General features: G+C 47.8%; 1 protein-coding gene across 5 annotated transcripts in view; it reads left to right on the top strand.

Annotated features, from left to right (window-relative positions):
- Positions 1 to 24200, top strand: part of DIS3L2 (DIS3 like 3'-5' exoribonuclease 2) — a 339592-nt gene that overhangs the window by 283607 nt on the left and 31785 nt on the right. For all 5 annotated transcript variants that reach the window (XM_072719168.1, XM_072719171.1, XM_072719169.1 and 2 more), the window contains one exon: positions 16030 to 16109. In XM_072719168.1, coding sequence (XP_072575269.1) covers positions 16030 to 16109 — 80 coding nt within the window. The remainder of the gene's footprint in view (positions 1 to 16029; positions 16110 to 24200) is intronic.

Raw genomic sequence — 24200 nt, 5'->3', positions numbered from 1 at the left:
GGAAACACAATATGCAGTCTAGTAAGCAAGTCCGGGGGTGCACATACGGGCCCTGAGGAGCCATATGTGGCACACCCCCAAAAGCTTCTGTCCCCTCACCCAAGGCCTAGATGCCACATGAGGGCTTCCCCTGAGTGTGGAGTTGGAAGAAAGCAGCCAGCACTGGCTCTTGTCTTCCCTCCCTCCCTCCTTCCCTCCTTCTCTCCTTTTCTCTTCCCAGCTGAGCCCTTCTCATTTGTTTAAAAAAAAAAAAAAAGTGAATTCACTCCCAGTCCCTTTGAAACCCAACATGTCAGTGATAGATGAGGCAGTATTCTTTAACTTCAAAGGAGAAAAAGTGAGAGAGTGAATGCAGGCCAGGGGAGTTGAAAAGTCCAAGGGAACAGGAGACACATGGGGTGACCCTGCCATCAGGAGGAGCGCCCTTGATCCCACCCCTGCTGGTGCCATGCAAAGGCACAGACAATGCCACTTTCACTAAATCATGAAGGATCCTGAATACCCGTTTTTGTCCATTTTCAATGGGCCTTGGGGATATTGCTTAAGATATAGCCGGCCATTTGTGCTGGGTTCCCAGCTACTCAAAGGCTCAAAGTCAAGTGCTCTCTGGACTATATAATGGAGTCTTTGCATATGTGATTTTTGGGGGAGATTTTTTTCAGATTTCCATAGCTAGTCATAGGAAGGGTGACCTTGTGGGTAGCGTGGGCCATTGTCGTCCATCTCACATCCAGCCTTTGAGTGATGCTGAGCTTTGTGGGGTATCCATGCAGCACCTAATTCAATCACACATCTGACCCCTGCCTCTCTTTGGCACCATCCCCTTCTCTGCGCTCAGTGTGCTGCCGGGGGCCTCTGCACAAACCCTGGCTGTCCTCTGGAGGCATTCTGTGCTAAACAGAGAGCTCTTGGCCATTTGTCCCGCTTTCAGAATTCTCGGCCCCCTGGTGAATCTGGCATGGGGAGTGGCTGCTTGTTCTCATGAGGGTGTGCGCCCGAAGATGCCTGTTGGAAGTGCCTTTTAAAAGTCCCCAGTTGTTTCCACGGTGGAGTCTTGGGAAGCATGACCTGAGGTCATTTAAGGGCTGGCGTGGTCACTTCCTTAATCGTCTGTGACCGTTAAGAGCCTAATTTTCTATAAAGAGGCACAGAGGCTTCCTTGGCTTGTTATTAATAATAACAAACAGCTAGAATTTATTGAGTGCTTGCCGCTTGCCAAGTGCTTTCACATGTTACCTCATTTAATCCTTAAACCTTCGACCCATTTTTACAGACAAGGAGACTGAGATTTGGGGTAGGTAATTCGTCAAAAGTCACATACTAGAAACAGCAGAGTGAGAACAGAAACTTTCCTTATTCTGCTTCGTTCTTTCATTTCTTTTGTTGGCTGTTTTATGTTCTTTTACAAATCAAACAAATGGATAAAGTCTTACTCTTAGGATAACTTTGAAGAGCTATCATAAAATATTGTATGATTCCATTTCTCTAACATTCTCGAAACGACAAAATTACAAAGCTGGAGAACAGAGCGGTATTGCCAGGAGGTTGAAATGGTGGGGGAGAGGAAGGTGGTGTGGTGAGGGAACAGTTCTGTATCCAGATAACAGTGGCATTTCCACAGACCTACAGTGTGACCACAAGACATGCAACTAGGCACACATGCCACACCAGTGTCCACTTTTTTTCTGGACCTGATACCATGTTCTAGTTATATAAGCCGTAACCTTTGGTAGAAATGGGGGAAGATGACACAGGACCTCTCTGTAGTAGCTTTGCAGTTTCTGTAAATCTGTAATGATTTCAAAACAAAAAATGAGTTTTTTATTCACCTGTGTGGTGCACCAGCATTGCACCTGGGAAAAGCCAGGTCTCAACTCAGGAGCTGCCTGCTGTCAGAAAGTGGTACGCATCAGAGAGCTGCCGGTGGCCTAGGAGGGGACACAGGTGGGAAGAGGGTCCAGGTTTGAGCCTCTGTCAGATGTCTCATGAGAACAGGAGTCAGAGCCCCTGGGCTCACGTGTCACAGCTGCAGCTGTGTGACCTGGGGCCAAGCTGCCCAGCTCCCAGGAGCCTCTGCGCCCCAGCTATAAAGTAGGAATGGCAACAGCACCCACCTCTGAGGTTATTGAGAGAATCCAGGGAGAACATATTAACATGCTTAGCAGAGAAGGATGTACTGAGTAAGCTCAGTAAATCCTGATCATTTTTTGTTGCCATCATCTATGTTATGTTACCTGTCCCCAAGTTGTACCCTCCACTTGGTAGTCAGACCAATCTCATTCGTATTCACAGAACAGTGCATATTAGTTCCTACTTCACTGATCATGGTCATTTACTCCTTCAACAGTTATTTGGTGAGAACCTATATCACCCAAGACTGGTAGGTCCTGGGGGTACAGTGATGGACGTGACCCATGGGGTCTGTGCCATAGGAGGGGTAAAGCTCCTCTATTCTCCTGTTACCTGGAATTTCTCGTTTGTGTTTCTCAAATTCTCTCTGTCCTGCCAGACTCACCTGAGGCCTCATCCACTCCATGCAGGCCACTCTCCCAGATCCTTCTCTGAGCTCCAATAGCGTTAGAGCTCGGATTTAGTCATCTCTGCCAGCCTCAACTCTCCTTTTCCTCCTGTGGCTGGCACAGTACCGAGCAACACAGGCACTGTGCTCCACAAGTGCTTGCTCACAGAATTGTGAAATGGATGGCCAGAAGGAACCAAAGAGAGTATCTCTTCTGGGGCTTTCATTTAACAGAGGATGTCATGGAGAGGGGCCCATGATTTCAATAGTAGAAACTGGCAATGTTAAAAGAAAGAAAGAAAGAAAAGAAAGAAAGAAAGAAAGAAAGAAAGAAAGAAAGAAAGAAAGAAAGAAAGAAAGAAAGAAAAGAAAGAAAAGAAAAGAAAAGAAAAGAAAAGAAAAGAAAAGAAAAGAAAAGAAAAGAAAACAAAGAAAAGAAAGAAAGAGAAAAAAAGAAACTGGCTATGGGAAACAACCCATGTTTCCAATACCATAATAATAGGTCCTATATTAATCTCTTTTTTTGTTGTTGTTGCCTTGTTTTTCTCTCTTTATTCCTGCTATCCAGTATTTTGACTAGCCGACTGGCATGAGAAGCCCTTGGCTCTACTTCTGGTCTCATTACTGTGTGACTGAGCATGTCAACCAGAGGACAGGCTCATTGCACCGGAAAAGCAGAGCCAGCCCATCTCTCTCATCCTCACTTGCTCTTACTTGAGTAGCCTTACCTGCCATGTCCAGTGTCCACACAGCCCACTGCCTCTGGAGGGCCCACCCGGGCGTCTTCTCCCTTCAGCCCAGCTTCTCTACCTGATACTGGGCAGCTCCATCTGCTCAGCCTCTCACTCTGGCTTCTTGGCTTCAATTCTGCTGAACAGAGGAGTCCCCTACCTTGTTCTCTGGTGATACCTTTGCCAGTGAGCCTTGGGAGACTGACACCCAGAGCCCTCCTCCCCCCCCTCTCCCTCCTCCCTCCCCCTCCCCCCTCCTCCCCCTCCCCCCTCCTCCCCCTCCCTCCCCTTCCTTCCTCCTCCCCCCTCCCATTTACTGCCCCGTGTCTATAAGGATCTAGAGGAGAGAAGTCAATTGTTGCAGGCCCTATCAGTGAGAGAAGCAGCAGCAGGTGTGGCGCAGTGGGAAATGCACTTTGGACTTAGGTAGGTCTGGGTTCCACTTCCAGGTGTGCCACCTGCTGATTTACATATCGCTGACTTCCAGGAGGCAGGTAACCTAGTGCCCCTGAGCATCTGTTTCTCCACCATTAAAATAGGGGCACCTGTACACATGAAGCTCTTGGCACCATGTCTGGTTGCATATGGAAGCTGTATTCCTCCTGCTAATTGCAGGGCCCTCTGTCACCTAGAGACCCTTTAGTTAACAAAGGCTTGTGGGAGACTGCAGAGAGTCATCAATCAGGATTTCTCTATCAGAACTTCCAGTCTAGTTGGGATGGTACGATAGTTAAATACATCGTTAAATATGCTATGACATGTTCCAACTTGAGAAGAAATGAGAAGAATCAGACCATGATAGAAGCAATTTGCTTGTATCCGGACTGTCAGAAGCCAGCCCTCTGCCGTGCTCTAGCAGGTCGTTGCGGCCTCTTCCTCTCCCAAGCAGGGATTAGCAGGCAAGTTGTTGCCGGTGCAGAAGTGCTGGGCAGCGTCCGCGGTGAGGCCTGTCTGCCAACCTGCGGCCTCCCTGCCTGCCGTCTCCGTGGAGAGCAGCCCAAGAGGCCTGGTCACCAGAGAAGAACCGTCAGGGCTGCCCCAAATGGCAGGCCCTGAGTGGGTGCGCTGCCGAGAGCACCCGGCTGTGGAACACGGGGAGGCTTCAAAGCCTCGCGTCCTCCTACTGAGCAGCCTGGGAGTCCCACACCTAGAGGAGTGGCTCCCCAGCTACTGCTCTGGGTGGGGGGAAAGTGTGTCCTGCTACTGTGGAAATCCCCCAGGTTTAAGAGTGGTCACATTTGGAACCGTCAAGTCCCAGTTAGCTTGTTCCAACGTGCCGTGCCATCGTTTCCATTTTGATCTCAATTCATTACAAGACATAACCTGAGGTCTGGTGGTGACAGGAATATTTATTGGCTGTTTGCCATAGACAGGTGCTGTTTTCAAGTGTTTTTCCTCATTTAATTTTCATAAAAACTGGGACACCTGGGTGGCTGAGTGGTTGAATTCCTGCCTTTGGCTCAGGGCATGATCCCAGGGTCCTGGGATCGAGTCCCACATCAGGTTCCCCACAGAGAGCCTGCTTCTCCCTCTGCCTATGTCTCCGACTCTGTGTATCTCATGAATAAATAAAATCTTTTTAAAAAAATTTTCATGAAAACCCCATGAAATTGGTACTAGTATTATCCCAGTTTTACAGAGGAGGAAACCGAGACACCAACAGGTAAAGTAACTCCCTGAGGGAATAAAACTAATAGAGAGGAAAGGCCAGGATTCAAAACCAGACAGCCAGAGGTAGAGGAGGAGGCTGTGCTCTTTCTTTGTGCTCCATGCAGCCAGCCGCCCAGCAAAGGTGGGTAGTTGTAGGTCCACCTTTTCACAAGTAGAATGACCTCCTTCCTGACCTAGGAAAGCCCAAGTCCCAGGGAGGAGGGTTGCAGCAAAAGCACAAGTCCTTAGAAGTGCTAGAAAGAGAACTCGTCCAGTCTGATGGGCTAATGGGCAAGAAGTGAGAGCAGAAGAGGGCCCCTGAGGGCCATGCAGACTGGGAGAACTTCTGACTGCCCTCCACCACCCAGCTCCAACCTGCAGCCCCTAGCCAGAGTATACCAGGGCTAGAGGGAAATCAACTGTCTACTTAATGAAAATGTTCCCCTAAGATTCTTGTGAAACTTATTTTTGTAACATTTAACATCATATGTAGTTTCTTAAATGATTTTCAACCATGTGAGATTATCCAAGGAGTCTCTGTTACCAAAGCTGACTTTTCAGTTAGCAAGGCAAACAAAGTGTCCATTTTCCTCCTTCCTGGATCCTAGCCCTTGCTAGCATCCTCCACCAACCTCTGCCCATAGTTTTTAGTCTCTGCATTTCATCTTAGGGCAAATTTCTTTCTGTACTTTTCTTGAAACCTTACAACACGCAGGTGTTTGGTTTTTACCATACTTAGGATGGTATCTATTAGATATTGTTGTTCATAAATAAAACAGCTAAGATACTAGTGATTATCTTGGATGAGAATTGGAACCTCGGGTACCCGCAGGTATGGGCCTCCTAGGTGTCCCTTCCAGATTGTTCTGAACAATCCAGTAAAGTGTTGTCAAATCAACAGGCGGTTTGTGACTGGATCGTGGTGGTCTGTGATTCTTCTGCCAGGGGATGCTGCTAAGCCCTCTGCTGCAGGCAAGGCCAGGTTGCAGGAGCCAGGGAGAACCGCAGATTGACTGCCCCAGGACCGGAAATGACCTTAGAATGTTGTCCTAGAATATGGTGTCCAGACGTTTGGCTTTGGGAGGAAGGAAGTGGAATTAACATGGAATCAAGTCATGAACTTTGACAGTTTCTCTTGGCTACACAAGATAGCCGTAGGCAGGAGACTTCTTCCCTGCCACTTCTCTCTCATTAAATCATCTCAACAGGTGAGCACTGGTCTTTCTGAAATCTTCAGAGCTCTTCTTCTCCCAGATAGAGCAGGGATTTATCATGGGTCCTTTATTCCAGTAAACCTAGAAAGTATTTCACATTCATCCATAAAACAAGCCACAAGGGTGACCATAGAGGAACTCAGTTCCATTTTACAGGTGGAAAGGTTAAGGCCAGTAGAACCCCACCACCACCCCGGAGTCTGGTAGAGAACAGAGGTAAGGCCAGAGATGCTGGCTCCCAGCTTGGGGTTATATAACTCCCGGACTCCTCAAGTCCCTGGAAACTGAGGCCAATTCCCTGGAAGATCATTCTGTTCTCTCCTGTTTTTTCAAGAAGAGAGCCAGCTTGATCATTGGCTCTGAGGATTGTATGAGAATGTCCCGTTTTCTTTCTTCCATGAACTGAATGCCTACCATCATGATCATTGTTTAATCAGGTTGTATTTGAACCTGCCTGGATCTCATATTTTTATGTATGTTTGGCTTATATTTTGAAGACCCTTATTTCATTTATGTATACCCTCTTCTGTTTCCAAAAAGGATTTGAGAAGACTTGCAAAAAGGAAATAAACAGTGAAATGAATACAATAGAAAGAAAGATGGAAAATCAGAACCACAGAAAGGAGACAGAAGTAAAATGACATCGGTAGGAGTGAACATAGTTCCTGTGACTGGGCATCCTATTTTCTGATTCCAATATCAGAAATACAGTAGTCCCACTTTGGGGGAGAGATCAGGCCATGAGAATCATCCAGAATGCTCCAGCTGTGAGTAGGAGGAGCAGCTGGGCTGAATGTCCCTGCTTCTGACTGTATGTGACACATGCACACTTGTTCACGACATTTTGCCATAACTGTTGTCATGTTGCTCAGAAATTTAAGGAGCCAAAATGTGGCCCAGTGACCAGATAAGGCCTGATCAAGAAAGCTAGAGCAGGGTGATCCTGTTCTGCTAAGGAGGATGCTGGTCTCACCTGGTAGTAAAGGGAGAGAGGGTGTGGGGCAGTGGCTCTTCTTCCTTGGCCTTGCTGGTGAGCAATGAAATAAACCCCAGAAGGGGAGGCAACATGACAGGCAGGCAGGAGAAACCAGGGCCCTCCTCACCTGAGAAAGGCTTGTTTTAGCTGAAGCAAACCTATCATGAACCAACAGGCATGGTGTCCTTGCTGAAGAGCAGCCTTCCCTATGGATTGACCAGAGCTCTAGAGACCAACGTTTTTCTTCTGAGCACAAGTGAAACTTCAGCATTGAAGAATCCTTGTCCTGTCAGATTTAACCTTAATGAGAATAGAACGAGCCTCTGGAACAAGGTGCAGTGGAGTCAGGAGAAGTGGCCTTAAGTGAAAACACAGCTGTGGGGTTTACAGACGCCCCTGCAGGGAGGCGTCATCCAGTGGTGCGGCCAGCCTCACCATAGACTTTCCAACACTAATGAATCGGGAACTCCATGCTGAACAGGATTTAGTTTGATGGGTCCCTGTGCCAGCAGATGGATGTATTTTTCTTGAAAGACCAAGGTGCCAGAAATCTCCATGATTACGTTACTGGAGCAAGGTTCTTTTTTGTGGTTTGGGAAGTTGAGCGTCAGGACTGCAGGATCCTCTTGCTCTTTCTCACTCTTATTTTTTCCAGGTCAGAACCAGAGCTTTGGGGTGGGGAGGAAAATCCTGCTGAATGAGCAAGTTCTTTCTTAAAAAGCTCTCTCCAAGTCCAAAAAGACTTCAGTGGACTTAGGAGAAAGAAACTTAATACATTGCCATAGAATCGTTGTGAACCAAGTGGAAGCCAAGTCCACAGCATCTTTGTCTTATAAAAGAAAGCAAAGAGGAGATGGAAAAAAAGAAATAATGCTTAGGAGATCCAAACCAAACAAGAAAAACTGAAGAAGAAAAACGAAAGATCACCTCGGAGAACGTGAAGATTTCCTTCTAATAAGATTTTTCAATTACAGAACCAAGGTTCAGGTAGAAGTAACTTGTGCGCTTTGAAAGTGCCATCAATGGCATGCCTGAAATGTTTGAAGAGTGATGGCGTTTGCCACTTTCGGCTTAAGGAAGAGTTGGACACCCCGCAAGACCAGTGGACTGTGAGGGGAAGAGCCGACCATACAGCAGCTGGAGGCTTCCCAGGCTGCTCCTTGACCTGCGTTTGAACCTCGGTCCTAATAGCTAGCAGATTGAAGGAGGCTCCCAGGCCTCCCGGAGAACCCATGTTGGTTTGAACCAGAGTGATCCTGGCCACGGAACCCGCGCTCTGCTGTTAGCAGCCAGCCGCCTCCCTCAGTACACCCCCGGGACGGGGGCTCGGAACCTGGCTCCCAGGTCCCCACCTCGGTCACGAAGCAGCCGGCACGTGCTGCCTGGGCCACGGTCAGAGACACCCAGTTGCCCATCAGAGGTCATTTCGAAGCTGTCGTGGACGAATCAGGCAACTCCTAAACCTCTTAATGTATTTCTTGCCTTCCAAAGGTCAGGCCAGGTGTTTTCAAAAGCACCAGAAGCTCTGAGCTGGTATCTCCCTTAGCTGATGGAGTTTCATGCCATGTGGCCTGTGCGTAATGTTCTCCAGAAATGAGGCTGTTTGGAACTGGATACCTGAGCAAGCTGGAGCCCAATTTGCTCACTGGCCGAAGGGAACACCTGGCACGCCACCTTTAGCCACCCTTTCCTGTCCTGTTCCATTACTCTTTTTTGGTTATTCTTGTGAATGTAATCTGGCCCAGCGGCTTCATGGATTGGCGTACAAAGAAAGGTCACGTTTCCTTGAAGAGTTATATTAAATGACTCTGTGGTCCCCTCTGCTGCTTGGCCTGGGGCGTGCCTTCTTCCCCTAGGTCCACCTGAGGAGGCTTCCGTAGTCCTGAACCAGTCACTCTTGCTTCCTTGTCTCCTGTGGGAAACATGGCCCTGCTGCCTCCCTGGCCATCTCGCACCCGCAGAGCCCAGTGGGACTGAAGAAGGGGCTCTTGCAGGCATGACAACCCCAAAGGCCCTGTAACCCACACTCCCACAGTGAATGGGGAGGGTCTGTTCTCTCCCAACAGCCCCAGTCCCTTCGAGCCAGCCCAGCTTCTCGTCACTCACACTGGCCCCGGCCTGGAGCAGGAGGGCTAGGTCTAAAGAGGTCCTAGCAGGAGTCTCCTAAGTTCCCCCAGCACCTGTCCTCCCCTATGACCTAGCCTGAGCCCCTAGAAGTAAGAGGCTTTTCCATTCCCTGCCCAAGGAAGATTGCCTGGCCTTTGTCCAGAGGAAAGCCTTACTTCTGACTAGACTCATTTAAAGGCCTTTCTCCTCTGCTGGTGGAGGGTGACAGTGACCTGGTTACTGCCTTCTCTTCTCACCTGACACCAGGAATGGGGTGCAATTGGAAACTGTCCTCCCCGGCAAAGGTTGACTAGTAGCAGCTGCGTCTGGAAGAGGGAAAGATGGACCTCGTCAGGTGTTGTCACAACGGTCATTCCAAACCAAGTGACTCCGTGGGTGGTCCCGGCAGTCTCCACATAGCCAGCAGTGGCCCCCATGGCAGCCGCAGGCCTGCCTGCTTCCTTGCTGTGCCAGGCTCGTAGGACACAGTCAGTAAATATTTTTGAGTGAAAGACCGACTGTGCGTTTCTTCAAAGGTGCTGGCAAAATGCACCCGGGCAGCAGGGGGATTTGAGCCATTGCTGCTCATCTGGTGGCAGTTACTGAGGGGCACAGAGGTGAGGCAGAAGTTCTTCGCTGAGGTGAGAGGAGGCGAAACAAACTCAGGGATGAGATCGGGGGACTCCAGATCTGTCCAGCCAGAACCAACACGTGCCAGGGGCCCAGAAACCTGCAGGAGTGAGATCCTGCCTGTGTATCAGATGACTGGACATTTGTTCATAAGTAAACAGAACGCTCCCCGTCTCCACTCGGCAGGTCAGCTCAGCGACACACATTGAGCGTCTGCGTGGACAGTGATGAGGCCACTGCCTGCGGGGGTACCCGGTGAAGGTATCTGCCCTGAGCCCTTGGGCACACTGGGAGAGAGTTACCAGAGGAGGGAATAGTGAAGACTGACTTTCCCAGAGAAAAGCTCAAAGGATGTGTGGGGTCTGGGTGGGGTATACAGGAAGGGCACTCCTAGAAGCAGTCACGAAAGTTCCTCTTCATAAGGAAGAGCCAGAGGTATGAAAGTACATGATCCAGACTCACACAGTGAGCTGTGCAGTGTGGGTGAAGTGCATGGGATTTTGCAGCAGGAACGGAGGGGGTGGGGGCACCCTTCCCTGTCAGGCAGACTCATGTTTCTCCCTTAAGACTCCTGTCACCTACCTTGAGGTCCTCCCTGGTTGGCACCCTCTCCTCAGTGCATGTCCCCTCGCCATCCCTCCATTATAGCCCACTTTTGTTTGTGTGAGAGAGCCAAGAGAGCCCAGGCTGTTTGACTCATACCTGTGGCACATAGCAGGAAGCCATCAAGCTTGTGTTTTAGAAAGGTAACTCAGCTGCCTTGTGGAGAGTAGAACCAAGAAGTGAGTAGACATATTATGTGTCTGTGTCCTCGAGAGAAATGATGTGCAGTTACAAAAGAACGGTAGAGTTCTGGAAGGCTGGCAGGGACCAGGCACGGCTCAGTCAAAGCTCTGGCTCTGCTCTTCTGCGGGTCTTCAAAGTCTGTTCCTTCTGTGAGTTGGCTTCATTCTGGTTGCAACAGCTCTGGCCGCTCATGCCCAAAAGCACTCAGCAAACATCCCCTCATACCTCATTGGCTTCAGTTAGGTCACATGCCCTTTACCAAACCAGTTCCTAGGGCCAGGAAATGCCATGCACGGATTGGCTTGGGTTCCTGATCCATTACTGAGAGGTGTATGAGGTTGCCTTAGAATTGTCAGGCTCTGCCCAGGAAGGAAACCCGATCTGCTTCCCCCTGGATTCCCTGGAGGGTGTGGGAGGGTACCTAGTTGAATAAATCGAGGATGTCATTGGGAAGGAAGAAGGGAATGCTAGATATACATCTGGGTCTGCTGCATAGACCAGTTCAATTCATTCATTGACGTATTGAACCTTGCACATAGTAGGTACCTACAAACATACCTGCGCATCCAAAGTGACACACTTTGTGGATTTAATTTGTTTGGGAAACATCATATTATCATCCTGTGTGAATTCAGACCTCTCACAGAGGACCTTTTCCCCTGAACCTCTGACTCTCCATTCCTCGACTTCTGCTCATGTCTTGAGACTGACTGCCCCATGTCAAGGTCAGACAGGACCTACTCTCTGACCATAGTCTCTGGTGCCTCCCATTCCTCACACAGCGATTCTCAGTTCCTCTCCTTGACCTCATGGACACTTGTCCAGTGGTTAGCAACGTGGATCACACTTTAGTTCTGTGACTGACTTGCTAACTTGAGCTAAATACTTAAAAGTCCTGTGTAACATTGATAGGACCCAACCTCACAGGGCCATTTAAATAGAGGATTCAGGACCAATAATGTGCTCAATAAATATTAGCTCCATACAAGACATTGGTCACCCAGATCTTTCTGTTGAATTCTTCCAGTCAGCCCCTTTTGTTTTTATTTCTTGCCTGATCTCCCCTTAGAGTCTCTGGCCCATCTGTTGCCAATATTGTATCTCTACTCCCTTGCTCCATTATTCTTCCCTCAGACCTTCCTGGCAAATGCTCAGCTTTGGACCAACCTAACTTTCTTTATGCCAATGTCTAAGTTGCTAGAAAAAAAATCAACTTCTGGGCAGATGGTTGCTACAGTAACTTCAGTTCCTGTGGCCTCAGCTGGACCGTTAACACTCCCTGGCAATCCTCATGCTCTTCCCTGGTCAACGGTTTTTCCTGTTCTCCAAAGAAACAATTTCAAGCCTTCATCACTTTCCTCCAACCTCCTTTCCTTCCCTCACCAAACCCTCCATTCCTTGTGGATAATTTGACCTCCTAATTCTCAGAAAAGAACAAAAATCAGACTGGAACATTCCAAACCACCACCATCCCCTATCCTGCCCCCCCCCCCCAAATCCACAGATCTGCATCCCTGCCCAGCCTTCCCTACTGCTACAGTGCAGAAAGGGTCTTCCACTTGTATGTTGGTTTCCAGTCCCTTCTGTCATCTCGGACACCTTTGCTCTTTAGTTACGTCCATCTCTCCTGTATCTTCAAGCCTGCCCTCTGTAGTACTTCTTTTATATCAGCATTGAAACAGCCTGTTGTCTTACAATATACTCTCCTTTAAGCCCACATCTTCCTACCCCGTCCTGTTCCAATCCATTCATCTTGACTCTTGCCCACCACCATCTGGTTTACTAAAAGAGTTACATACATTCATGATCCCTACCTCCTTACCTTCTACTCATTCTTCACCCATCACACACCTTGATCTCTGCTCCCACCACCCTCCTGAGAGCCCTTGTTGCTAAATCCAATGAACTCTGTTTTGGATGCTTGTTTCTCTCTTACTTGAACTCTTAGAAGGATTTAATGCTGCTGACTACTCCCTCCTTAAGACATGTTCTCCTCTTGGGTCCTGTAACATCGTAAGTCAAAACCCCATTGCCCTTCCTCCTTAATCTCTACTGCCCAGCTCTGAAGTACAGCTGTGCTATCAAAGACCTCATTTTCACTCTACATACTTTCCTGGGACATTCCCAGCCACACCACTGTCTTTAGTCACCTTCTTACCATCTAGAGTCTTCCAAATTTGTACCTCCAGATAACTGTCTTGCCTACAAAATCAGAATTGTTTGTACAAGCTGCCTACTATTCATCTCCAGTAAGGTGCCTCAGAATCAGCAATCCCAAACAAAACTCAAATTCTCCTTCTAAACTTGCCATTTCTCCTTGTCACAATGAGTAGCAGCACCATCTGCCCTGCTGCCCAAGGCAGAGCGCCTTACACATTATCTTTGACTTCTCCCTCCCCGGCAGGCTTCACATCCAGACCATCACCAAGTCCTCTAATTCCAGTGAGGTGGAAAGAGTGTGGGTTTTAGCTGAAATTGTAATTGTGGCTTGGACAAATTACTTAACCTTTCCTAGCCTCATTTCTCCCCTATAAAAAGGAAATCATAATACCTAATTCAAATGGTTGTGGTCAGGGTAAAGGAGAGCCTTTACTTGGTAGGCATTCAACAAATATGAGTTCTCCATTCAGTAAATATGAGAGCTCTTCTGGCCTGTTCCTTCCCCACACCCCCATCACCACCTCTACTCATTCACCTAAGTGTTGAATTGGTATTTACATAGTTTCTTGACCTCAGGAATGAAATTTCCCATGATTCCATGACTAAGGACTATGCCTTATAGCTCCTCATATTTATCATAAAGAATTTGGAAAATGCAAAGAAAGGAGAGAAACACTGTTGCCATCTTTCCTTCCAGTCTTTCTTCTATGTGGTCTTTGTTCTGTTTTACATAGTTTTCTTGGCATATAATCAAGTATGCATCCTGCTTTTTTCCATCTAACCCAGATATTTTCCCAGATTAAGAAAAATTCTTCATAAAGAGTTTAAGGGCTGCTGTTCTGCATGTGACTATGGTATAGTTTACCTAACCCCTCAGCTATTGCTGGTTGTTTAGAGTCTTTCCAATAAACAATACTGAAGTGAACAGTTTTACAAAAAAAACTTTTCCTCTTACATTTATGATAATTTTTCTAAGCCATAAATTCATAAGTCACTGAGTCAAAGGATTTGAAAATTTCTAAGCAGAGCAGTCTTTGAAATGGACAAATGAATATAGGCCTGGCCTCAGCTGCAGAAAGAGGTAAAGAAAAAAACAGTATAGTTAATAGATTTTTTTAAAAAACAATTATTTTCGGTTTTGCTGAAAGAGGCTTGGGAAGATCCAAGCAGTGCTCTGTAGGGAAAACATGCCTTTGACTTGAAGTTCCTGGCTTCATGATGGTGAAGAAGGGCTTGTTTCTGTTTTTGTATTTTCATCTGGGTCAGTAAGAGGACAAGCCATTCCTACAAGCTCTTTTCCCTCTCAGGAAGAGAAAAATCGTCCAGCATCTAATGATGCAGATCTGTGTTAACAGCCTTGCAGTTAAAAAAAAAAAAAAAAAAGTTATAATAATGTATCTTCCTAATGTGCAGTTAATTTTAGTTAAAATTTCCCTGGCAATTTAAAAACCTGGTGAATTTGTAAATCTAGTAATTGGCACTAGGTTTAGAAATGTTAAAGCTGCCATAACCAACTCAACTCTAGCAGGACACACAGAACTTCCCTGAGCTCTGGCTTCCTGGCAATGCAGAAGGAGTTCTGCACTCACCTGAGCACTTCCCTCCAGAATCCAGAAAGAAGCCAAAACCTCATTACCAGATTCTTGTTCCTGATCATCCCTAAACAGAGAAAGCTACTGTGTGCCTCAAAGTTAACATGTCCAAAATAAAACTTTTGGCTTTCTAGGCACCCCCAGATTCATTCTCCTCACTCAGCAAATGGAACAGCCACCTACCCGATTGTTCAAATCAAAAACTTGAAATGTCCTTGATTTCTTTTCCAGTATCACCAACATGGAATCCATCAGCATATCCTATAAATTCTACTTCTAAAACTACCTTTTTTTTTTTCATTTCAATTTTTTACTTAAAATTCTAGTTGGGTTGGGTGTCCAACTCTTGGTTTCCACTTGGGTCATGATCTCAGAGTCGTGAGATTGGCTCCATGCTCAATGTGGAGTCTGCTTGGGACTCTCTCTCACCCCCTCTCCCTCTGCCTACCTCCCTCCCACACACACACCCACTCTCTTTCCCTTCTCTCTAAAAAAATGTAAAATCTTTAAAAAATAAAATTCTAGTTAGTTAACAGACAGTGTAATATTAGTTTCAGGAGTAGAATTTGTGATTCATCACTTACATAAAACACACTCATCTCAAGTGCCCTCCTAATGCCCATCACCCATCTAGCCCATTCCCCACCTGTAGTTAAGAGTCTGTTTTATGGTTTGTCTCCCCCTCCTTTCCCCGCTATGTTCATCTGCTTTGTTTTGTAAATTCCACATGAGTGAAATCATATGGTATTTCTAATGTAGGTCTTAAATTGTCCATTTCTCTCCTTCTCACCACTCCCTCACCCCCCTCTCCACCCCGTAGCCCCAGCCCCCCATCACCACTCACTTACATTGGTCAGTAGCCTCCCACAGGGCACCTGCTTCTGCTCTCACCCCTACAGCCTGTTCTCTACACAGTAGCCAAAGGGATCTTGCTAAAACATAACTTTGATCATGTCATCCACCCCATCCTTACCAAGGTAAAAGTCACAGATCCTAACGTGGCCAGCAAGGTTCTACATGTTCTAACTTGGCCTCCCTCTCCAGCATCACTGCCCACCATGGCCCCCATATATGCTGGGTTCTGGCTCACCAGCCATCCTTCGGTTCCCAGACACCTACATCAGGGCCTCTTTACGTGCTGTGCCAAGAAGAACCTTCTCACCCCATCCTTCCCTCCTCCTTCCCTCACTCCCAGTCTAGATCAGATTATTTACTTCTGGAGAAGCGCAGGAGTCTTTTTCCTGCTTCAGAGAACGTATTTTATTTGGAAGTTTTGTATTCATTCATTCATTCACTCATTCGTGTGGGTACGTGACTTGTACCAATCTTTTCAACCAGACAGTAAGATCCGTGAAAGAGGCCCCTCTCTGCTTCTCTTCCCTGTTCTTTCCCCATCCACTAGCTCAGTATCTGGCACAAAGTAAGTGCCTAGTAAATAATTGGTTACATGCTAACTGAGCAAGTAGAGTCCCGGTAACAATCCTCACTGATGATGGTGTCCCTGTAAGGCATGGCTCTGCCCAGAGGTGGCAGGCCCAGGCTCTCCACAACATGTCAGCTGGACGGAATGTGATTTTGCTTTACTTTTTTTTCTCGTTTCAGCGGCCAGAATGAATAGCACATGCCTGCCTAGACTTAATTTTTTCTCTCCTCTCTCTTTATGCAGCTAAAGCTTGCTTTCACTCTGGATCACGAGACTGGATTGCCCCAAGGATGCCACATCTATGAGTACCGTGACAGCAACAAGTAAGCCACTCAGTGGGAAAGAGCGTCCTGCAGAGGTAGCACCTGTGGGCTTTCTCACAGCGGGCTTCTCTGACAAAGGGGTTGGCAGGAAGGGAATCACATTTTGGGGGACTCAACTGGAAAGCAGTTCCGGCCCAAAACTGTTTCTCCTGTAAGATCTCTTTGACTCCTAAGTATAGGACTTGAAGTACTGATATGAGAGATATTAGAAGTATATGCAGAAGCAGACCTTCCCTTCTAGACTTCAGCTCTCCTCTAGGGAACACCTCCCTCCCCACTCCCGGCCCACTCTGCAATGACACACTGGCTAATTTGGTTCACTGTGTGATTCTGGCCTGTGCTGTTGTCATGTCTGACTGTACTTCTGTGGATAGGTCTTGTTGTGTTAGTCTACCTTGTGAATTTTGTAATTGGGGAAATTCTGGGCACTTACAGAGATTTAAGTTGGTAATCTTGTCATTAGAAAGGTGACACCTGGCAGGCTGTCACAGCAGCTCTTTTCTTCACCACAGACTGCCTCTCTGACTGTGCACTTTTATCTGTGAGACAGTGAAGTGGTGGCAGGTGCCTGCTGATGACAGTGACAGTGGTGATGATGGGCAATAATGGCAGCTACCAGTGAGCACCCGCTGGGCCGCAGGCACACTCCTGGGGACTCTACATTTGTTATCCCGTGTAATCCTCATAGCAGCCTGAAGAGTTTTCTTCTGTTGTTATCACTGGTGGGTTTGCAGAAGCTGAAGTCTAGGGATCATAAGTAACTTGCTCCAGGTCACTTGGCACAGCCACATGAGGAGTCACCATGATCACATTTGCTCTGAGAAGAGAATAAATGTCCCACATTGCTACTTTTGGAAACCCTGGTCAGTGACAGGATCAGTCCCAACCTAGACTTGAGGACTAATTATTTAAATATCCAAGCTAGTTAATTGTACCCAGTGGAAAGAATCCAATAGGCACAGGCCAGTGGAACTGTCCTTTACATTCCAGAAGAGAAAAGGGTCTTCCTGAAGAACTCTTGCTCTGTTATGGGTGGAAGACTGGTGCCTTCATGACCAAATCTCCATTGGTATCACTTTCAAGGCATGACTCTTATTTGTAATTTATCTTTAGAGGATGCCATGGTAAGCTGTTGTTCCTACCAAATCCATCATTTAGGAAGGATTGACCAAGTGCCCTCAACACCATCATTTGTCCTCTTGGATGGCACTGTTTCTGGAAGTTTCAGGGTTTCTAGGCCATCAGAGATACCATCTCAGCTTCTCATAATGCTTAATTGAGCAGAGAAGCAGGGCCAGCCTGCCTAGGTCCAGGGAGAGGTGGGGACCATTGAGAGACGCCCACAGTGGCAAGTGCAAACATCACTAGGGAGTAAGAGAAACATCAGTCATAAGCTGCTTGTCTGTGCTGCCCTGCGCTCCCTGGGTTGGTGCTTGTTGGATGGCATGGTTGGTAGCCCCCCCCCCCCCAACACACACACACACAGACCATGGCAGCAGAAACAGATCTTTCAGCCCAGGGGTGTTGCAAGACTCCAGTTCTGCCTTGACTGTGCTCTTTGGGGAAAAGGTTGGCAGTGTTTTTGTTCACTGGGAGGACGACACCAGCCTTCCTTCCTTTATGTTTGTCGCAGTACAGAGGTGCAGTGACAACAACCTAGGTAGTCTCTGGAGCTGAGAGGGGAAAATAGCCTAGCTCTGTTTCTTGGCCCGATCCCCAACTCCTGGCATGTCATCAGAATAAGTGACATAAGAGGAGAATTTAGGGGTTATGAATATTGATAAGCTTTGGTCCCCAGAGACGTGGAAAAGAAAGCATTTGTGTATGACACTGGAAAGGAGCCACAATCTGGGAAACCATGGCAATCAGACATCTCAATGCCCCTTCTCTGGTTCTCTCTTGCTTGTCTTAGTGGCAGTCTTGCGGTTCCTCCTCAATCTGTGGACAGATTTCTTAACCTCTGAGCCTCGGATTTCTTCCTGTGTTAAGAACAATGGGACTAATGATACTTTCTGCCATAACTGGGGTAATGATTGTCCTGGGGATTGGAATAGCATGTTAAAGACATCGTCACAGCCCAGCATATAAAGTGCCCACCGTAAGCATTGATTCCTCTCCTTCCCAAACAGGAAAGTTACCTCATGACTTCCATTCTGTTTTCCCAGCGCCGGCAGGGCTGCATCCATGAGCTGTGACTGCTGCTACCAGAGTAGGAGTAGGGAAGAGGCTGGTGCACCTGCCTCTGGCAGCCCCCGGCTGTGGGCAAGGCACTGTGTCTAAAGGCACCCTCCTCTGCCCAGGACTGAATTGCGGAGCAAAGCATTGAGAACGCCATGAGCTTGACTGTGACTTTCTCCTCTCCCTGGGACTCTGCCCTGTCTGGGTTCCTCTGGTCACTTTTAGAGTCATATCCCCTAGAGTGCCTGAACCCCGATATTGGTGTAACAGTGGTGTGGGGGAAATGAGGGTATTTCACCCTGAGCCCTAAGGAGTCCATGTTGCCTCAGCCAAGTAACATGAATACAAGAGCAGCAGAGGAGAAGGTTCTACATATGCAAGAAATTAGCTTGAAGTCTGAATATTAGTTTGGTACAGTTAATTATTGAAACTACTGCTTTCACCTATACTATTTCCCCATAGTATAATTCAGAGTCATTTTAGTATTCAGCTCTGCCAAATTCAGTCCATCAGCAAAGAAAGTGTCGTGAATAATTATTGAAAGTGTTAGACGGTTCACCCCAGTGGTCTTTTGCTTTCTTTTCAAATGGAGTGGCCCTGAAAATAAGCACTCTGCTTTTTATTTTCCCTGGAAACATCCTGATAACCCCAATTTTTGGTTCCATGGCTTCCTGTTCTCCATCTGCATAAAGGGGCTCATACTTGCCCCTGGGCTCCAGGGAAGACAGGCCCTGGGACTTGTCTGTATCTGATATCTGGCCGACTTGGATCCTGCCTCTTCTTGGGCTGGAGGGCACAGTCATCAGGTAAATATTCTTAAACTCCAAGGCCATTAGAAGAAGCTTCCCTGTTGTGCCTGGAGCTAGATTTTAAAGCTCTTCACTCAAATTATCCCCTCAGCCTCCCAAAAGCTGGTCACATCTGTACCTAAGAGAGGTGAGGCCTCTCCCCTGACCCCGGCCAGTGCTGCCAGTCTCCACCCGGGATCTTCTTTTTTTCTGTTGCAGAAAACTTTACTACCTTTAATAAGCAGTCCAGTGAATCTGGAACTCTCTGAGATTCATTTCTCGCACTGGGGTTTGGAGATCTCTTCACAAAGCAAGGCCTCAAAGGGCGAATAAGTGATTCATGAGAAGTCACTTATGCATTCATCAGGCCCCTGCCCCACACCACATGTTGTGCTGGGCACTGGGGCACAAAAGATGACTTACACCTGCTCCAGGGCCTCGAAGAGTTTGTGTAAATAGTGGACCTCACTGCAGCTCCTCCCCCGAGGAGAACTTTGTCCAGAATGTTCCCTTGCCTCCATCCCCACTACCCTCCTCCCACTGCCAGGGATGGGGAGCTTCCTAGAAGGCTTCTCCCTGCCTCTGGCTCTCTGACCTCCAGCCTGTCCTCTGTACTGCCTGAGGGAGCTTTGCATGGCTCTTCCTCCTGGTTGCTTTTAAGTCCTCATGTTTGACTTTGACGTTCTGCAGTCTTACTGCAGTCTGAGAGTGAATTCATCTTTATCAGGTTGCTGGAGACTCAGTGTCATTCTTCACTTTGGAAATTCTTCTCTGCTATCTCTTTGATTCTCTTTGATCTTTCCTAGAACTCCTGTTAGAAACCTCCCATATTATTCTTTCTTCCTTTTTTCTCTGTCTCCCTTTCTGCCAGTGATGTATTCCAGCACTTCCTCAAAAACACCTGTGAGTTTACTAATCTTCTTATAGCTATTCGTAATCACCTGTTCAATACTCCTTCCAAACTTGAGGGTTTTTTTTTTTTTAATATTTAGAACTTCTATTTGGAGCTTTTTTAAATCAGCCTATTAAGTTTTGTTTTTTGTTTTTCAGTGTCCTAGTTTTTAATCATGATTTCTATTCCTTTCAACTCTTCGTTTATTTTGATGACACATATAGCATCTTTGAGAGTGTTTGATTATTTCTAGTTTAAGGGTACCAGTTCTCTCATGTCTTGTGTCTGTTGCCTTGCCTTCATGGTGGTTCATTTCTTCATGTGATTTGTTCTTTTTTATAAAGAGACTGTCTTAAGGGATTATTTTCACCATGGGAGCCATGGGTTGTAGATGTGTGTTTTCATCACCTTGGCATTTGTTCTGCCAAGACCCCAGGAGTTCCAGAGGCCAAGCTGGTTTGGCGTGAACTGCTTGGCTCTGGATCCTCAGTACCTGGATAGTGTGTATTCAGCCTCTATCCCCACCCATGCAGCGCAGGATGGGGATCTCCTTTCTGCAAAGGAGAAATCTCTGTTCCACACCACATACAGACACCCTCTGGGTTGTGAGAAAGGTCTTCCTGGTCCCTGTTTAAAGACCAGCAGCCAAGGATGCCTGGGTGGCTCAGAGGTTGAGCATCTGCTTTCAGCTCAGGGTGTGATCCTGGTCCAGGGATTGGTCCCATTTCGTCCTCCCTGTAACGAGCCTGCTTCTCCCTCTGCCTAAATCTCTGCCTCTCTCTCTGTGTCTCAAGAACAAATAAATAAAATCTTCAAAAATATAAAATAAAGACCAACAGCCCTTCCTGGATTCCTGGCTTTCTGCGAGGCTCTCAAGTCCAGTTCCCTGGCCAGGTCTTCTTCCTCCAGTGGACATTGAAATCCCAGCTCCTGGGATCCCTGGGTGGCACAGCGGTTTGGCGCCTGCCTTTGGCCCAGGACGCAATCCTGGAGACCCGGGATCGAATCCCACATCGGGCTCCCGGTGCATGGAGCCTGCTTCTCCCTCTGCCTATGTCTCTGCCTCTCTCTCTCTCTCTGTGACTATCATAAATAAATAAAAATTAAAAAAAAAAAAGAAATCCCAGCTCCTGTAACTATATCAGAGTCTGATAATCCCAGTTCCAGTTGCCATGGTAACGATTCTGGCTTTGACTTGGTTTCCTCTTTATTTCAGCTACCTGGGCATTGTCCCATTATTCTCTCATGCTCAATTTTATATTTAAATATTCTTCCCATATATTTTATCCATCATTTCTCTGTGTTCGTGTCAGGAAAGAGGCCCACATCAGCTCAGTCCACCATCTTGTCAGAACCCGAAGTCTGAATGAACTTTTTAAAATGCAAATCTGACCACCACTCACGAATTCTTCAAGCATTCGGAGAGTTTCTGCGAGGGACCAGTATAGTCCTCTGCACCAAGGCTGCAGAGCTAACTGAACACTCCAGAGGCCCTCAGAGGCCCTGGGCTAATGGGAGGGGCTGGGCCCCCACCTGCTGCAGCATTCCCTGCATCCCACGCCTACCAGACCACCTCAGTCTCTATGTGCAACATGTCTCTGTGTGACCGGGTTGCTCCCTGTTTCTAGATCCCCACCTTTTCCTACAGCCCTCTCCCCGCCATCTGGGTAGCCCTTTCTCTCCTTCCACTCTTAGCTAGGTATTACGTCTTCTGGGAAACCATTCCAGCCCCTAACAAACTTCCTCCAGGAAGCATTCCAGCCCCTAACAGTGGGCACTAGAGGCTGAAGCCACTGCCCCTTCTCCATGGTCCTCCAGCTCACCTGTCCAGTTCTCCAGCACTGAGCATGGTGCAGTTCAGGCAATGGTTTGTTCACTTGCTCCTCCCCCCATGGGGCTGGGCCCTTGTAAGGTCAGGGCCTTGTTTTATTCACCTCAGCGTCTCTCATGCCTAGCCCAGGACCTGGCAAATAATACCTGATGAAGGGAGTGGGTGGGGGGGACCTCTAATCTTTTAGAGAGGAAACCTGGCTACTGGGGAGTCAAATCTCTTTCCCCCCTTTGTCTATTTACTCGTTGTAGGATTACGATGAGGATTAAATTGCTCCTGACATCAGGGAAAACTGTCTCCTTGGATAGTTTATGAATTCTGAAGAACTAACATGTAGAAGAAAGAAGCTATAAAAATATAATTTAACTCTGTAACTATAGTAGTGATTATAGTCATTTATATCAACTGCCTACCGTGTTTTGCCTGAGAGTGAGGCATAGTCATAATTATGATGAGGATTAAATATGCCAGACACTTTGTCAGTGACCGCTCGAGTTTCTGAACCTTGCAGTGTGATAGTGACAGGAACTACCAGCTTCTGAATGCCCACAAATCACCAACATGAGGCTACAGGCTTATCTGGGTTATTTCTAGTTCCAAAGCTATTCAAGACAGATCTTATCTTCATAATTTTATAGATTTTCTTTTTTAAAGAGGGAGGTTAACCTGCTCAAGGTCACACCATGGTCAAGAGCAGAGCCTGGATTTTACCCCAATACTAGCCAGTTCCAAAGCCCACGCTGTGCCTTCACACCACCTGCCTTTCTCTCCACAACTTAAATCTTGGAGCTGAGGGAGGGGGTAGCTTCTAGTTCTAGCCTCTCCTTGGCAGGTCTGCCCTAAAAGCTCTCTCTCGATTCTGGCAATCCCGTGGACCCCTGGGGGAGCAGACCACCTGGTCTGATACAATGGGCTCCTGACCTCTCATCACAAACCTGTGTCTTGTCAGTCTTCTCCAGGGCAGGTCATTGTCCGATCTGGGATGCAGCCTCTCTGTTAGGAACATGATGACCATACATCTCAGGTCTGGGGGAGAATGAAATGATGTCATGTGTGATGTGGCTGTGTCAACAGTTATTGAACGCGGTTGTCACCCTTGTACATGCCTGCGTGGCTCATGCCTTGGGTCCCAGCAGACCCTGGCTGTGACTTCGCAGTGCCCTCTCCTCTCCCTGTGGGCAGCCAGGCTGGTCCGGGGGCTACCTCACTCCCACAGCCAGTTCCCCCACCTCCGTCTTACTATTGGGACAGGTTCATTTGCTAAACTTAATAAAACTAAATCTTTTGTTTTTTCCTGACTTGCTAGATAACTCATTTTGGCACCTTGAAACCTGTATCAAATAGCCAACATCTAGAGGTGTCTGAGAAAGCTTCCCTGCGGGATTGATTTTCCTCAGCTGAGGTGCCTTCCCACCTTTGTAAACCCGTGTTGAAAAATAGCAGCACTGCAGCCTTCCAGAGGAGAGGGCAGTGCCAGTCCTCAAGTCCTCTGCTCTCTGCAAACCCGTGGGCACTTCATCACTCAGGTTATTGGCCCTTCTGGCAACAGAGCTCAGGCAGGGTCCTGGAGCCACCTGGCTTCTTTGCCCTAGCCTCTGAGCAAATGGTGCTTTCTGAACCTGGGGGCTCCCCCACATGCAGGCCTGCCCAGGGGACTGGCCTGCTCAGTCAGCATCTTTGCTTTGGTCTCAGGATGCTCTTGGCACCATCCCAGCAGACCAAGGGTCAGAGAGCTTAGCATCACACCGGGTTCTCTTTCTGTTCTCATGTTTCCCTCATAGAGGACATGACAGGTATGACAGGTGAGCTCAGGTCCACTGACTAGTAGCCTCCCAGTCAGGATTAGCATGCAAGAGATGCACAGGGGGATGAAGGGCTGCAGGCCATGGCACCTGCCCCCGTGAAGCAGGGGGCGAGGAAAGGAGGGCCGGCAGGCAGGGGCTCAGCCTGCAGCATGATTCCAAGAAATCTTAGGCCTCAAACCAGCCTTGTTTGTTGGAGGAATCTCACATCCCATGGAAGCCGGCCTGCCTCAAGATCCCTGCTGTGCTTGGAGTGACCCAGGTCTTCTCATGGCCACAGCCCACCCCTTGCACTACATGTGTCGGCCTCTGTGCTCCACTACCTGGAGAGCAACCCCTCTGTGGTTCCTGTGGGCCTCTCTTCCCTAGGAGGAGCTTTGAAAGGAGAAGTCAATGGGACAAACTACCGCCTCCATCAGGGAATGGAACTTGGGGCCCCCACTGGTCCTCCCCTCCCTCTCCCCCACTGTCCCCTTCAGATTCTTCTCACCCTCACCCAGAGCCTCAACAGGTCTTGGCAGCTTAGCTGGTGGCTTGACCCAAACCTGCCTCATGAGGTTTCTAAGCTCTTGGCTGTCATATCCTTCTCAAGCCAGGGTA

The sequence above is a fragment of the Vulpes vulpes genome, chromosome 9 (assembly GCF_048418805.1).
Source record: "Vulpes vulpes isolate BD-2025 chromosome 9, VulVul3, whole genome shotgun sequence".
Classification (NCBI taxonomy): domain Eukaryota; kingdom Metazoa; phylum Chordata; class Mammalia; order Carnivora; family Canidae; genus Vulpes; species Vulpes vulpes.
The sequence above is the reverse complement of the archived record's forward strand: the minus strand, read 5'-3'. Positions and strand labels throughout refer to the sequence as shown.